Source organism: Rhipicephalus microplus, chromosome 2, assembly GCF_043290135.1.
Source record: "Rhipicephalus microplus isolate Deutch F79 chromosome 2, USDA_Rmic, whole genome shotgun sequence".
Classification (NCBI taxonomy): Eukaryota; Metazoa; Arthropoda; class Arachnida; order Ixodida; family Ixodidae; genus Rhipicephalus; species Rhipicephalus microplus.
Window position 1 is genome coordinate 20,292,866 of NC_134701.1, and position 17,651 is coordinate 20,310,516.

Sequence of the window (17,651 nt, forward strand, 5' to 3'; positions counted from 1 at the left end):
GCGAAGCGTCGGGGGAACTGGCTAGCACGCGTAAAGCGTGCGCATTTTGACGAACAAAACGACAACGGTCGTGTGTGTGTGGAGCTTACTTTGTAGAAGGTAAGCGACTGAGAGAGGAAGCATAATGACAATAATTAACGTAGATGCTCTTGTGCTCGCATGAAAGCCGTCCTTGTTGTTCGACGAGACTAACCAAGATTGGTTGCGTCGTCTCTGCAATTCGGCTACGGCTCCGAGCATACAGGCACCGCGTGGCATGAGCGCGAGGAAAAATTGCGTCACGATAAGTGGCAAGCAAAGTTCGAGCGGCGCCGACGACATGCCGATGCGGCGATCGTGGACGCAGCAGCCGAGTCAGCATCGCAGATGTTTGCAGCCAGCGATGCCCCCGCGTCGCCGCTGCCCGTTCACCTCTTAACGAAAGAGCAAATAATGCTGCATCACTAACCCTTCTGCCCCGAGCAAATTTTCTATGACTTACGCGAAAGGGTACATATCCATTTTCATCCTTCATTTTCCCCATTGCCACATTGAAATTTCATCACGCATTTCTCTTGCTGAACAAAATCAAGGCATCCGTTCGTGTATAAATGAATCCGAATGCGGCTGCCTCATGATGACAGTTCACAAGCAGCGACTCAATTCTCACTACTACGTTCACACACACGTACATGCATCTATGTTTATGACAAAAGGGACAGCAACACGCAAACGGGGAGGCATGATCTAAAAACGCCGCGTGAGCACCTCGCTGCTCTCGCGTGAGAACTGAGCGCGATCGCTTTTCAACGACTCGGGGCTGGAGTATGTATGTATTTGATGAACCACTGAACTTACTGCTGCAACGATAATCACTGTACGGTCACGAATCTCCTTAGCAGACAGGCTTTTATTCCAAGCCGCTGGTGAATTAGCTACGCGCTTCCACTGATATGAAAACCTTCAATTTGCCGAAATTACCAAATTCGTGCTTAAAACCGAATAGTTCACAATGTCACCATGCGACAACTTTGTGATGGCAGAGATGTTTTAAGCAGCACGCGTTCCGTGTCGAAGTGTGTACGGATCCACTTCCTTGCACAAGTGCACCTTCTCCTCGTGTAGCGAGAACGCGCTTCTCCTAACAGCTCTGAGTAGAACGCTGCATTTAACGGCTGCCTTGTGCCAACCAGCGGCATGGTGCACAAAAAAAAAACAATCGCGAGGAAGACAGTGACAGTGGCAGTGCGGCTCCATCGTACTAAAAACTGCAACCATACGACTGGCGCGCACAGCAGGTTTGAGTGGTGGTTCAGAAATATGGCCGCCAAAGTGGGACTGCAGCAAAAATGACGCCACGTGGAAGCTATGCTTCATATTCAAAAACATTTACTTTTTCTATTAGAGTTTGTAAAAGCTATCCTTATTCATGTGAAAATGCTTCTTTTATTTCATTCACATTTGGATACTGCTCAATGAGAAAATAATTACTTCTATATTTTTACATGTTTTCCCTGCTATCGGACATGTAAGTCCAGGGTAAAGCCTTCGTCAGAAGACGCACGAGTCTTTTTACGCCGTCGACACATTTCTTGTGTACATATGTCTGAAATAAACAAATTGAAATCGAAGCATCGCTCACCCGGTATGCGTCGCTGACCGCAAAGCCGTAGGACACAGCTGATTGTCTCGACGGGGACGTTGCCGTCGAGCACGACGACAGGAGCGTGTGCGATGTGCTCCTCGTTTTCCAGAACCTGCGCAGTAAGGTCAGCATGGTGGTGAGAAAATCGAATGATCGAGCGTGTGTCACCTGTGTGGACGTTGCTGCCTTTTCAGAAGATACATTTGTTTCAAAAACACGTGAGAGTTGTTAAGTATAAGAAGGTTTCTACAGAACGTAGGTAATGAAATGTCAAAGTGGAGTAGATGAAAAGAATTAGCCGTGAGTGGAAGGCTCAGGCCTGCACTTCGTGATGCACATTTAGAGAGCATAGGCTAACGAAGACTGATAACAGGAATCAATCACGAATTCAAAATCAAGTCGAGATTTGCTTGACAACGCAACGTGAAGGAAAGTGGTCTGAAAAGACGCATAATAAATTCTTAAGCTCAATGAAATGAAAATCTTTTTTATTTATTTTGAAATACCTTACGACCCCATTATAGAACAAATGGTGAGAAGTAAACCGACATCCCAATGGGCCACAAAAATCTGGTGGACATCTACTGGTATGCCAGTTTTGGACATATGTATGTAAGTCGAACGGAGATACCCAGAAATCCGCCAGCTGTATACTATACGGTCGTCTGTAGACCTATATGCGCGAAAATAAAACAAAAGATTGTCGGCCCGTCGAACGTACGATGGGTGACAAAAACCGTACGTTCGGGCACAGGACGGATCTGCAGCTAGCCCTTTCAGTGCGCACCTGGGAATATCGCTGAAATTAGCAAGCGTTCATCGGACATGAATTGCCCTATATGAGGCTTCACAATAGAGAGTTTTAGTTCTGGGGCCTCAAGCGGCTTGCGTACGTGAGCCTTTGTGTTACTTTGTATTCTCCAACGGCGTGCGGTGAGTACTATCGGCGTCAAACGAAACCCGAACACGGAGCGCGTCTTTCAAGCATTAGAAACACTATAGTGTTGGCCGTCCAGTCATCACCATTGACAGGCATGCACATCCGGTTTGGCAGCAATGCGCGTTCCACCTAGAGTGCTTTATCTCCATTTCTGCTCTAGTTTTCATATGGTGACAATGATGGAAATCGTGGGCGTGCCAAGCGCTTTTGATCGTATCACTCGCAAGTCCTTGTTTTTACTTCAGCGTCACAGTGCTATCGGTGTCTTGGCATGATAAAACAAAAAGAGATATATAATAGCTTTGTGGTTGATTTTCAAACGACTGTCGTATCTCGTTTGGCAGCGCTGCTTAACATACACCCTTCTTTCAGAGAACGACCCGAAAAGGCTTCATTTTAACTACTAATGCCGAGTGTTTCTTCGGAAGAGAGAGCGCAAATCGTTTCGCTTTAGCGGCATGCACGAAGTGAAACAGCGTGGAATCGCCAGCACTATGAACTGACTTTTGTCTACTATAAATAGAATTTTCCAGACATTCTGTGATGATTGACTCCGTGATGACAAACCGTGCTATACAATACTTGCCCTCGGCTGCAGTAGTCACCTCTGTATTTTATAAATTTTGTTCCTTTCAAATACCATACCTGGAACACAAGCAGAAATATTGCGCTATAGAGGAATTGCGCAGTGCTGCCTCACCGGATGTGCGGGCCTGTCTGTGCCAATGACTGGTGGACGACGCGCACTATGCCATTGATAAGGCTTGTGCCACGCGCTCCGCTGTTCGCGTTTCATTTGATGCCGATAGTAGAAAAGAACGCGGCAGCGTGCGCGCGCAGGCAATTCGGAAGTACAGCGGCTCTGAATCTCTCTAACACAGTGTTCGTCCTCGAGATTGGCGGAGGGTGCCACGTACGCACTACGTTGACGCTAACCTCGATTATTTGTGCATGGGAAAAGCGAGCGTTCTATTATAGCGCACAAATAAAATGGCGCCTTTAATGAATGTACTTCTTGGTACAGAAGCGTAGCCAGGAGTTGGCACGACCGGCCCGTGCATCTTTTAAGTGTTTTTTTGTCATGGCATGGGTAGCGCAAAATGATCATTTGCCTTCCCTGCCCGCTCTGCCAGGTTAAATGCTTCAGTGGCATCACCTTAGCTCGCTTTTTTGACAACAATGCAACTAAGATATCAAGCAAATAAGGACACGGCAAATAGTACGGAGAGCAGCAATCTACATTTACTTCAAAAACCTAAAAGGACTTTCGAAAATTGCTTTCACACAAAATTTCATGAACAATATTATGATGTACTGAGGATCTCATGAAAAAAGTGCACTGGCGGTCACGTTATACATGACAGCTTTGTATGAGATCTTTAATTGGAAATGTTCTTGAACTCATACGTAGCGTGCTTACTTTTTTTTGTATGCAGCTTTTCTTCCCTGCTGTTTGGGCAAAACATTGGGCCACGCCAAATGTTTTGCACAAACAGCAGTGAAGAGATCCTGCATACAAGTAAACTACGTATTAATTGGGAAACATAAGATAGATTTCTAATTGAAGATCTGATACAACGCTCTCATGTATTTGTGAATAACAATCAATCATAACTGCACTCAGGCGAGGCGCGTATACGTAGAAACGTTGAAGTTTGTCGGCGACTGGCCGGCATTATTGTAAACATGCTTGCCTCGCACACGCCCACTAACGCAAGCTGTAACCCGCAGAAGAACAAGAATATTCAAAATAGGCCGAATCCGTATAGCTTACGATTCGCGCCGGCGTGTGTTCTATAGCTATACGCGTTCAATCAAGATTCAACCACGAGCTGTCATACTAACCGTATGGGTTATAATTTTGAAACGTTCTAGTAATGAAATGACGAAAAGTCAGGGGCGCGTAGTTCGACTTACCAAAAGAAGTACGTTATCCGAATGGGCGACGCTTTTAGCTGAATCCTATATCGGCAACGACGGCGGCAAGCAGATCCGGCCATCGAGTTGAAATGAACCGTCGGCGGAAACACAGAGTAGAGCTTGTTCTACACAACACTGATGCAAAATATGTGGAAAACATAATGCGGAATATTAGGAAGTTTTAGAATACTGTCTGCAAGCGCTGCGGGCGTAGCGGGTGCCATATGAGTTTTATATAGCGTCTGCCCTGCTGCAAACTGCGACGCACGATCGCAGTGACACCGTAGCCTGGAAACCAGCACTTGCGGGTCACATGCGGGCCGCGATCTATCTATCTATCTATCTATCTATCTATCTATCTATCTATCTATCTATCTATCTATCTATCTATCTATCTATCTATCTATCTATCTATCTATCTATCTATCTATCTATCTATCTATCTATCTATCTATCTATCTATCTATCTATCTATCTATCTATCTATCTATCTATCTATCTATCTATCTATCTATCTGTCTATCTATCTATCTATCTATCTATCTATCTATCTATCTATCTATCTATCTATCTATCTATCTATCTATCTATCTATCTATCTATCTATCTATCTATCTATCTATCTATCTATCTATCTATCTATCTATCTATCTATCTATCTATCTATCTATCTATCTATCTATCTATCTATCTATCTATCTATCTATCTATCTATCTATCTATCTATCTATCTATCTATCTATCTATCTATCTATCTATCTATCTATCTATCTATCTAAACGATGCGCAGAAGCAATCAAAGAGAGGGTAAGAAGAGACAAAAGGGTTGCAGTAGGGACGTTCCCAGGACGCAAGCTGGAAGCAGTCATGAGGCGAGCGGGCGTGAAACTCAAAACTACAGCGGATGGATGAAAGCTCATAATAATTGCAAGTGGTTTAAATGATGCCTTAAATGAAGATACGGCAGGACTAGCGACTACACTGGCGAAAGGGGTCGATGACATGCTCGCCATTTCTTCTCAGGTACTGGTAGCAGAGGTACCGGTGCGTGACGGCAACCCCCAAAGAGCGGATGTCAACGCAAACCAAGATATATGGTGGATGAGTCGAGAGAAAGGCTTTGAGGTGGTGGAAATAAATAGAGAGGTGAATAGGTGGGGTGGTTTTCAGCGAGACAGAATTCACTTCAATGGGAGGCTAGGTCATGAGGTAAGTTGGTGACTTGCAGGACGCGCAATAGTATTTTCGGGGGGCACGTGGGCCCTTCGGGGTGCAGTATAGCTAATGACGAGGAAAACGACAAGGAGGACTTTTTGACAGGTCTTTGACAGATACTCTTTGACAGATACGATTCCTAAGTGGCACCAATATCCAAGACACGTAGATTCCGGGGCAGAAATCAATGTAGCCACGAGGGCCGAGCCAATTCAGACGTAGGGTATATTAACATGCAGGGTGGCACGAATACGCTTAAGTGGGAAGAGATAGAAGAATAGCTAAGGGAGGAGAGGCCGATGGCATATAGTTTTGTAGAAACACATCTTACAAACATGGAACAACCTCCTAAGAATCTGGACTATGCGTGGGAATATTGTAACAGAACAGAAGGCACCAGAAAGGGGGTGGTATTGGGGCATTCATTCATAAATGTACAGACTGGCAAAGGGTCAAGCAGGAGTGCAAGGAGCATTTATGGCTAAATGTGAAAGTGGCAGGCAGGGCAAATGACACTCCTGGGTTTTGTATACTTAGGGCAGGGGCAAAAGCTAGACAGGAAAATCAACAAATGGTGCAACGCATAGAAAATGACATTGACGAACTAGGAGAAGAGTGCGACGTAATTATATTAGGAGATATGAATGCGCACATAGAAGATATGGATGTATATACTGACCCGGCAGGCAGAATGTTAATGGATACGTGTGAAAGGTATGATTTATTCGTTTGCAACAGCAGCGAGAAATGCGAAGAGAAGATAACAAGGGAGGTGGGAAGGCTGCATGCAGTCCACGATAGATTACACAATAATGTCACACAGGTTGTATGATCGGCCAAGGGTGATGAACATTGATAAATATGGGTCTAGAAGGGTAGGTAGTGACGACAAACATATCAAGCTGAGTTTTGGAAGAAAAATGAGTTTGGAAAGACGGCATTACGAGGAACCACATGGTAATAGTTACTCAGGAAAGCAAATAAAGAAGCAAATAAAGAGATGGAGAAAATAATTTCCGAGGATACTAAAACAGAGTGGACGTACACAAATCTGACTCGATTGTTTGAGTTAGAGCTTGCTAAAACACGAGTCATATCAAGTGGGAAAAGCAGGCACAAACCTAAGAACGGGTGGGATTAGGAAGTTAAGAGCGTCATAGTAAGATGTCAGGAAGCCTCCAAAAAACACAGGTATGCAAAAGAGAGGGGTGAACCGGAAGATGATGTCAAAAGAAAATGGGATAACGTTTTAAACTGCAGAAGAGAAGCGTCCCAATGGATGGCGGAAGTAAACAAAAAGATAGAAAGGCAGAGTCAAAGTTTTGGAACCATCTCAATTCTCCGAGTATTAAAACAAGCATGAAACAGAGGTTTATAACTACAGTTCAAGAGGCCAGACTAGAAGGGGATGAGGCAATGGAATATATAAAAAGTGATGGCAGAAAAATTTAAACACAAAACACAGCGCTTCATGCACCGTACCAGATGAGAACGGACCAGTGGCTCCACTGGCACAACGAGAGTGGGAAAGGGCAGAGAAAAGAGTTCATAATAGCACATCAACAGGCCCTGACGGCTTCCCAATCACGCAAACAAAGAAAGTAGGACCAAAATTTAAGCAAACATTAAGAGAGGCAGCGAGCAAAGCAATAATGGATGGTGAAGCTCCCAATGTGTGGAAACTAAGCAGGATGAGCATGATCTATAAAGGAAAGGGGAACAAAGCAGATATAAACGATTACCGTCCTATAACAGGGACATCAGTAGCTTACAAGCTGGTGATGGAGATAGTAAAGGAAATACTACAGACATGGGTGGAGAATGAGGGGGTGCTGGGAGAACTACAAAAAGGTTTCGTAAACGAAGGAGGTTGGAGGACAGTCTGTTTTCATTGATGCAATGTATTGAAATAGCGGAAAAAGAACACAGGCCCCTGTGGCTGGCATTTTATATATCAAGGGAGCTTACGATAGAGTGATCCAAGAAGACTTGTGAGGAATACTCGACTCACTACATGTGGAAGATGGAATAAATATTCTTCTAAAGGATATCTATTAAGCGAACTGGGAGCGCGGGGGTAAACACAGACACAAAGCAAAGAGCAGGCACACAGCACGAGCGCTCAACTAACAACTGGTTTATCCTCACGTTCGAAGGACATATAAGTACACAAGGGCGCGCATGTCAACAGGAATAAGATGATTGTGTGAGCAGCAAGCGTGGCGTTCATTCGAAGCACTTGTTTACGAATTATCTATATAGTAAAGCTCACAGTCAAGTAGTGATAATGACAGATGGCTGACCATCACACTATCATCTTATTCCCGTTGACACGCGCAGCCTTGTGTACTTATATGTCCTTCGAACGTGAGGATAAACCAGTTGTTAGTTGAGCGCTCGTGCTGTGTGCCTCCTGCTTGTTTTGTGTCTGTGTTTACCCCCGCGCTCCCAGTTCGCTGAACCATAATGAATTACCAACGAGCCCATCTTTCCATCCTATTGCAATATCTAATAAAGTAACAAGGTAGTTATCAAATAGGAAAAACAGGTATCTGAACCTATGGGGATACAACGCGGGCTTCGACAGAGATGTGCCTTGTCACCTTTGTTATTTATGCTGTATCTCCAGGGGCTAGAAGCCAAATTAGAGGGCAGTCGACTCAGGTTCAGTCTCTCTTTTGCTAAGTAAGGAAAACACATTGAACAGTAATTGCCAGCATCGATGTGTGCAGATGATATAGTCATCATAGCCGACAACAAGGGAGATATGCAGGGATTGATGAGGGAGATAGGTTAAACTTGAAATTCAGCAGGGAAAAATTGCCAATCATAATCTTTAGTAACGAAGGCAGTCAGCGTAAACAGAAAGTCACGCTAAATGTAGTGGATAACCACAAATAGTTGGCCGTATGAATAAATAACGGGGGTGAGTATCTAAGGGAGCACGAAAGATACGTAACGACTAAGGGCACCAGGAATGCAGCTGTAATAAAAAATAGGGCACTGTGTAACTACAATAGGTATGACGTTGTGAGAGAGATTTCTAAATGTGTCATGGTCCCGGGTTTGACGTTCGGCAATGGGGTCTTGTGCATGAAATCAGAAGTTCAAGCAAGATTGGAAATTAAACAACGTGGCATAGGTAGACTTGATTTGGGAGCACACGGGAATACTTCAAATCAAGGGGGTACTGGGAGACATGAGATGGACATCGTTTGAGTGCTGGGAAGCTAGCAGTGAGATAAAATTGGAGGAGCGATTGAGAAAAATGGGAGAGGAGCGTTGGGCGAAGAAAGTTCTCAGTTACTTGTACGTAAAGAATGTCGATACTAAATGGAGGAAACGAACTTGAAAATTGTCAAGCAAGTATTTAGACAACAGCAGAATATCAAGCCAAAAGAAAACATCGGTTGAGAAGAAGGTGAAGGAAACAGAGAGTGACATGAGGAAGGTGGGAATGCTCACGAAATCGTCATTCGAGACCCACCGAACTATGAAGCAGGAAACTGCGAGGGAAATGATCTACGATAATTTTCGGTGTAGTTCTCTGCTCTTCGAGACTAGAACGGGAGTATGGCGGACGAAGGCCTACCGAGCAAAATTACGAAGGCACAAACACGGTATGTAGAACGTGTGAAGAGCAGGAGGAAACGGCTGAACATTTAATAATGTCTCTAAAGGGCTCCACCCTATAGTCGAAGATAATGGTGCCAAATGTTTCAAAGCATTGGGGTTTAGGTACATAGAAGGCAAAATAGAATTAAACGGGTAGAAATAACCAGGATGAGGCTAACTGATTGATGGCTACAATTGAGGCGCGAGTGAGATTCAATCCTTAAGACACAGTGATAGTACTCAACTTTATGGCTAACTGACGTGAGCCACCGCCCAATCTAACGGGTACAGCCAGATCCGTCCGTCCGTCCGTCCGTCCGTCCATCCATCCATCCATCCGTCCATCCATCCATTCACCCGTCCATCCATCCATCCATCCATCCATCCATCCATCCATCCATCCATCCATCCATCCATCCATCCATCCATCCATCCATCCATCCATCCATCCATCCATCCATCCATCCATCCATCCATCCATCCATCCATCCATCCATCCATTCATCCAGCCAGCCAGCCAGCCAGCCAGCCAGCCAGCCAACCAGCCAGCCAGCCAGCCAGCCAGCCAGCCAGCCATAAATCTACCCGGCAGCGTCATCTTTGGTAGAAAACTAGAAATCGCGGATGTAGATGGCGCGTTTTTCCTTCGCTCTAATGCGCTGCCGCTCGCTTACGTGCTGGTGCAGAGAGCGCGTGCTGCTTTTAAGTTACCTCACAATGTACCACCTGCACTGCGGCTTCACAAACATCTCTTAGCTGGACGAGCACTTCCAAGAAGCGAATCAAACTAAAGGACTGAAGCTCGTTAGTGAAGCTTATGATGTAGAGCAGACGACACAAGAGGAGGACGCCCGAGTGACTGCGAAATGCATTGCTCGGGTCGTCTCTGATAATACCGTGTATGACGTGTGCCGAGAGGAAAGTCTCATTCCGCCTACATGAAACAGCGTACTCTATCGATTTGCTGTGTTGACGCTTATGGAAATCACATAATTGTAACGGTTTTGACGTGGTATTTAATAGTAGCAGCCGTGTACTGTCATGTGCAAACGTTTGCAGAGTGCTGAAAAAAATAAATAAAGAATAAGGTTATTAGGTCATGGCATTAAAGTATCTGGGAAGCTTTAGAGTCATGTCCTCCGTGCCGCGCATGAGCTGCTGACGTCGCAGCGAATCAGCAAGCTAAGTTTAACCACAGAGAGTCAAGTTGAAAAGCTTGCCGTTTAAATGCGAAACATTTCTAGCGAACTTCGGCGGCTTTGAGCGTATCTATCTATCTATCTATCTATCTATCTATCTATCTATCTATCTATCTATCTATCTATCTATCTATCTATCTATCTATCTATCTATCTATCTATCTATCTATCTATCTATCTATCTATCCGCCTACGACTTTAAGCTCTCCTGGCTGTCTCGATAATGGTATCGATACCAAACTTGGTATAACAGAACATGACTGTATAAGAGCATATTTGACTAGTCATAACATGGAAATCATGACATGTGTGTCATGAATGTGATAATTTACATATAATGGTCGTGCAGCTTTTGCGGCTGTTTCGTTCACATGGCATGTTTCAAAACTGGTACGGTATGACATGACCGCATGTCGAACACAAGCGAGAGACCCTTACATGAAAATCATGACATGCGTGTGATGTAACAACATGACTACATGCTTCGCTCATGATGTGCTCGTGACCGTTTCGCTAGCTTCACATGTACCAAACACGGTATTACGCGACATGAACGGACGACATAGGTAAATGACACTTCGAAACATGATAATTACGACATGCGTGTGAGATAACAACATGACTGCATGCCACACTCATGATGCGCTCGTGGCTGTTTCGCTAGCTTCAAATATGCCAGATTTGGTATTACGTGACGTCAATGAATGACGAAGGTATGTGACTGGTGCAAACATGATAATCATGAGATTCGTGTCATATCAGAACATGACTACATGCCGCAGTCAATTCGCCAATACTTTTCAACGTGAAGCGGTGCGCGTGCTTGCCGGCGTTCATTTCGTCGCGTCACGCCGGCGTTGCCACGCTAGGCCACGGTCCTGCCATACACTCGCAGCCTCATGCCGTGCTTCGTTGCTTTGACGCATGCGCGTTGTGGCGCGTCCAGCGTCCCTCCGTCACGAAAAGAGGGAGGCGCAGTGTTGTCTGGTTAACGCATCGGCGCAAAATGCAGCATGTCGCATTTCCTGCCGGTAGCCGTCGAGCCGCGCATATGAACGATGGTCGCGCCTGGCGTCAGGCTATATAGAGTGCTCACGTTTTGCTAACGCAGGGTCGCTGTGCACAGCGTGCGCGCGCGTCAACACTTCGTGGTAATACTCCCATTGAGCGCTTCATCATGTGGTCGCGGCCGTTCTGCTAGCTCCACATATACGAAGTTTGGTGTTAATGACGTCAATTAATGGCGAAACTACATGACTTGTGCAAAAATGATAATGCTGATAAATGTGTCATGTAAGAACATGACAACACACCACGCTCATAGCATGCTCGCGGCCATTTTGCTAGCTCCAGATATACTAAATTTGGTATCACGTGACTTGAATAGATGACGATGGCAAACAACACATCCAAACATGCATGATCATCGTGACACGTAAGTCATGTACAGCATCTTTTACCTCAACCTCGTAACATTTTGCTAATTTTAAAGTGACATATCAACCTTTCTCATTCATTCTTCGCATATTATCGATTCCCACTGTACGTGGGATCTGCTTTTTTTTTCGGCTTTCGTGTAATGCTTGGTCTATCCTTCACGAACACGGCTGTGTTCACCGGCTGTGAATTGCTGAGAAACTGATACAGCTTTACACGTGGAGAGCGTCCCTTGGTGTTGTCTGTCTTGTTGTGGCAGCCCACAACACAATATTTCGAACCTCACCGACGTTTCCGTGGGGCCGCTTCTTCCATCGTGGAAAGGCACCTTCGCACAGCGAGTGTCTCGTTTTAGCGTGCCAAGTGGACGGCACTGCACCTATTCACCGCAGTGACTGCAGAACGCGTGGCGCGCGTGTCGCAAGCGCTCCCGTTTCGGCGAAACACACTCGCCTGCGACCTTTCCGCGTCTCTCCTCAAGTGTTCCGGAGCTCGCCGCCAGGGACAGGCACGGCGTTGTCACCGCTCCGCAAACTTGAGCTTCGGTTCACTCTAGTGCATAAACAATGTCTTGAAGTACACCTTATGAGACAGTAGGATTGGGCGTGCTGGTATAACATGATAAAGAGTGCTTAACAGCGCAAACGACAGGGAGGGATAGAGGAGACGAGACAGAGCGCTGAGTGGCCAACAATTTATTTCTTGCGGAAGTCGTCGCTTTTATACAGTCATCAGTTGCATTAGTCATGCCCGAAACACAATCGTAATGCTTAAGTACATCACATCAAAAAGCAAAGAGACAATTTTTCTTTATCGGTGAGGGCGTCAGAAGGGGTGCTAACACAAGCATCTTTCAATGAGCATATTTTTTTTTGTCTCTATAATCTCGGGTGTGGTGCGATCCCTGCATGTTGCAACAATAGTACACTCTGAAAACATTGGCCGGCAGCCACACGTGCTGCAATGAACGGACTGCCATCCTTGTTTATAATGATTCACATTGTACAGATGTTCATCCTCCTCTCATTTATACAGTGACCTGTTTGGCCAACGTAGTATCTTCCACACTATAACAAGAGCTGATACACCACATTGCAAATACAATCTCTAAACTTTTTTGCGTGTTTGATAGGGCAACCAAGGGTGGGTCTGGGCGGTGGAACGGACAGTTTGCACAGGCGACTAAATTTCTTAGCGGCCGTAAAGACCACCTTCACGTCAACTCGCTGTGCCACTTTCTTAAGATTGTGCGCTATCTTGTGCATATGCGAACCTACGGTGAAAGCTTGTCTAGCTTGGGCATGCTGGATGACGTTAGCGTTCCCTGTGGCCTGAAGTTGACGGAGCAGGCTTTCGGCAACGAAAACTTGCACGAGGTCGTGGTACTCAGCCGACGTCAGCCATGACGATTGTTCAACAAAGCTTTCCGTAATCTTGTGCACACAGGTTTTCCCAAAGCATTCACGAAGCAAGATGTTGCAATACCTCGCTTATCTAATTCAGTATGCGCGGAGTGAAATGGCAAAACAGGCTTATTTCCACGTGGTTGATACATCTAGCAATAGCAGCCATGATTTAGGAATAGCTTAACGTCAAGAAACCTGATTTCACGTTTTTTTGCAAGTTCAAAGGTAAGCTTAAAATGTTTAAAACCACTTCTAGCTGAAACCAAACTAGCTGAAATCGAACAATATTCACGGCTTAACAACGTCGAGATCAGAGGTGTACCGTGCACACAAGGGGAGGACTGTGTCGCGATCTTGCAAACGGTGGGTGAAAAGATCGGATGCCCGGTGTCACCATCTGACCTTGACGTCGTTCACCGTGTTCCTACAGCAAAGGAATGCAACCAAAACCTTCTTGCGCGATTTTGTTCAAGGGATAAGAAGACTGAATTCATAAGCAAGGCCAGACAAGCTAAGCTCTGCGTGAGAGATATTAACATAACACAGACACCTGACAATCCCGTGTACGTAAATGAGCATTTGACCCCTGCGAACAAGGCTCTCTTTTCTAAGGCTTTGGCTCTAAAGAAAGAGAAAAAATGGATGTTTTTGTGGACAACAAACTGCCAAATAAAAGCTCGCAAGACAACCGACAGTAAAGTATATAGGATACGCGATGAGGCTGATCTGGCTAAAATAAACTAATTGGCTCCCATTGTACATAATGCGCATGCGCCAGCCATGCCTTCCTCGTCGGCTCTTCTGTCACCTGTGCAACTAAACTCGTTTTTGGGGAGTAACTCCCACTCTTTTATTCATCTTAATGTCAGAAGCCTACGAGAACATGTTGATGAATTTTAAAGTCTTCTTTCCACGTTTACCAACCCTTTCTCAGTAATTGCAGTTACAGAAACTTGGTTATCAGAAAACGATAGAAATCTGTTTGGTTTCCCTTCCTACACGCCATATTACAGTCACAGGTTATCTAGCAATCATGGTGGCGCAGCCATATACGTATCTTCTAACGCTTCCTGTAAACAAAGGCTTGATCTCGAATTAAACACGATCTACTGTGAATCAGTCTGGCTTGAGTTTGAGCATACTTTTCTTAATATAGATAACAAAAGATTCATATTAGGCTGTATATACCGCTCACCGTCTTCTCCAGTTACTGAATTTTGCACAAACTTGCAATGCTCCCTAAATGTTATTTCCCTTGAAAATAAAAATGCTATTATTATGGGTGACATCAACATTAATTTACTAGACGATTTGTCACCTAACTCAATCAACTATCTAGCTGCACTAAATAGCTTCGGGTATGAATCTTAAATCAGTCTTCCAACTAGACCAAACAGCAATAGCAATGGGTCCCTCATTGATCAAGCATTTTCAAATCTACTGACGGCACCAGACGCTGGAGTGCTAGAAATTAATATCACTGACCACTATCCCATATTTCTGCGTTTCGATTCCACTGCAAAACGTGATTCACCTTCCTTTATTCGTGATATATTGGACAAGCAGAAATTTATTGATACCGTTGCTAACAATAACTGGTCTGAAGTTTATCTTAAAGCTGATGCACAAGAAGCTTTCACCCTCTTTTCATCTTTGCTCCTATCACATGTTTAATTTTGTACAGATAAGCAAAAATGCAAAAAAAATAATCACATCACCAGCAAATCCCTGGCTGACGAGGGGATTACTAACAGACATGCGCAAACGCGACAACCTCTACAAAAAAACTAAAAGGCAACCGTTTAACACGAATTTGCTTGCTCGCTATAAAAAATTCTGCAACTTAATAAACACCCGGCTAAAGGAAGCTAAAAGAAAGAATTATGCGCAAAAGATAACTGAGGCCGGAAATAGTACGAGAAAAAACTGGAACATCATTAATTCCTTTTTAAATAGGAACCCACGTTCAGATAAAATAGCTACAGTTATTCATAATGATGTCACTTATAGTGACCCAGCTGACATCGCCGATCAGTTTGCAAACTTCTTCTTTAAGGTCAAGCACACCCTACCTTTAATAAATGAAATGGCCTTAGATCGCCTACCCCATTCGTTTTTTCTGTTTCCCACAACTCCAGATGAAATAATCAGCGTTATAGGTACCCTAAAAATGACGAGTGCTGGCCTTCACGGCATTCACCCCTCCCATATAAAAATGGTAGCTCACCTTATATCAAATGTATTCTCTTCAATTGTGAATTTAATGTTTAGAACAGGTGTTTTTCCGCATGAACTGAAGCAGGGTGAAATAATTCCCGTACATAAAAAAGGAGATGCTTCGTTATTGAATAATTACCGCTCCATTTGCATCTTACCCTTCTTGAGCAAAGTAATTGAAAAACTGATCTGTACACGTCTCACAAATTACCTGAACAAATTTAGTATACCATCGCCTTGTCAATTTGGCTTCCATTCCGGCTACTCCAGTGACCTTGCGCTAATCTCACTTACTGACCAATTAAAAAAGGCTATTGACAACGGTTACTATGCGGGCAGCGTTTTCATCGACCTAACTAAAGCTTTTGATTCGATCAATCATCAAATTCTTTTTAATAAACTTGAAGCAAGTTTTTTTCAATCAATCAATAATTTTATTTCTTTTAGATAAGGTGGAGTACAGGACTAAAAGCTCAAGAGCTTGACGAGGTCCTGACCCCGTTCACAAGTTGACAAAGCAGCAGGAATGGTAGTCAATCATGTACAACAAATATGAAATAAACATACAGGTATAACATCACAAAAAAGTAATACAAAAAGTTTATCAAAACACTGCTAAGATAAAAAGAGAGTAGTTCAAATGTATGGTCATGAAGTGGCATGAACATGAAAAGCAGTAAGAAAAAAGAAAAAATGGGCATAAATTCTGAGAGAAGTATCATTGAGGATAATGTATCAGTTGGGCGAAGTGTTTAATCTGACAGTTTTGTTTAGAGGAAGGATCGAAATCTTCGCGGTTTAACAAATTTAACAAAGAAGGTAGTCTGGGTGGGTACAGTCCAAAGTTCTTTGTGCATGGTGAGTCGAACACTTGTGTTTACGCTAAGTTTAGCAAGATGTATTGTGGTATTGGTACAATGTTTGACAAACTCTTTATAGCATAAAATCAGCCTGTAGTTGTACAAAAAAAAACTGGAAGTATATCATATTTTAGAAAAAGAAGTTTTGTAGAGGACAGATAGTGTTCAGCCGCAATATGTCATACGGCCCTTTTCTGTAGTAAGTGCAACTTGCGCAAATTCGTCACACCAGTTGTGCACCACACTAAGCTACAGTACTGTAACAAAGATGATACCAGTGCATTGTATATCATAATTTTGACCTTAGTGGAAAGAAGAGATCGCATACGTGCAAGGACACCAATGACCGATGACATCTTAGAGTATAGAATATCAACATGTACATTCCACGTAAGGTGTCGTGAAAAATATACACCAAGAATACTAACAGAATCAACCATGTCTAACTGCTGAGAGCCCAGAAATAAGCTCATATTGTTTATCAATGTTTTTCCTTTAGGCGTATATAAAATGACTTGTGTTATTGAAGGGTTTAGTTTTAGTAAATTCACTGAAGCCCAAGTATCTATAGCAGACAGTGTTTCATTAGCCATTTCTTCTATCTCTGTTTACATGCTCCCTGTAATAAAAACTGTTGTGTCATCGGCGTAAGAGACAAGTGTTGCGTTGTTTGTGCAGTGTACAATGTCATTAATATAAATAAATAAAAAAAGTGGCCCTAAAATACTTCCTTGTGGCACACCTACAACGACCGGCTTCCTTGCAGATATTTCATTGTTGGCATCTACAAGTTGTGTCCTGTCTGAAAGGTAGGATTTTAAAAGAGCATGCGCTGTCCCACGCACACCATAATTTTCTAATTTGCTGAGAAGGATGGAATGATTGATTAGGTCAAGTGCCTTAGAAAAATCGACGTATATGCCTAACGCCATTTTTTTACGACTAAATGCATCTATGATTATTTCTTTATGAGTCAAGAGGGCTGTTTCAGTAGAGCGATGCTTCCTGAACCCATGTTGAAAATCTTGAAGCAAATTGTGGTGATTAAAAAATGATAACAATCTGATATGCATTATTTTTCCATTGCTTTTGAAAACACTGGGATTATTGAAATAGGTCGATAATTGTTAATATTCTCTTTAGTATCATGCTTGTAAACAGGAACAACGCGTGAAATGTTCATTTGTTTGGGAAATACACCTGTAGATAATATTAAAT

General features: G+C 43.6%; 1 protein-coding gene across 6 annotated transcripts in view; it reads right to left on the reverse strand.

Annotated features, from left to right (window-relative positions):
• Positions 1 to 17,651, reverse strand: part of LOC119169183 (pseudouridine-5'-phosphate glycosidase) — a 2,087,124-nt gene that overhangs the window by 854,976 nt on the left and 1,214,497 nt on the right. For all 6 annotated transcript variants that reach the window (XM_037420298.2, XM_075886270.1, XM_075886274.1 and 3 more), the window contains one exon: positions 1,622 to 1,736. In XM_037420298.2, coding sequence (XP_037276195.2) covers positions 1,622 to 1,736 — 115 coding nt within the window. The remainder of the gene's footprint in view (positions 1 to 1,621; positions 1,737 to 17,651) is intronic.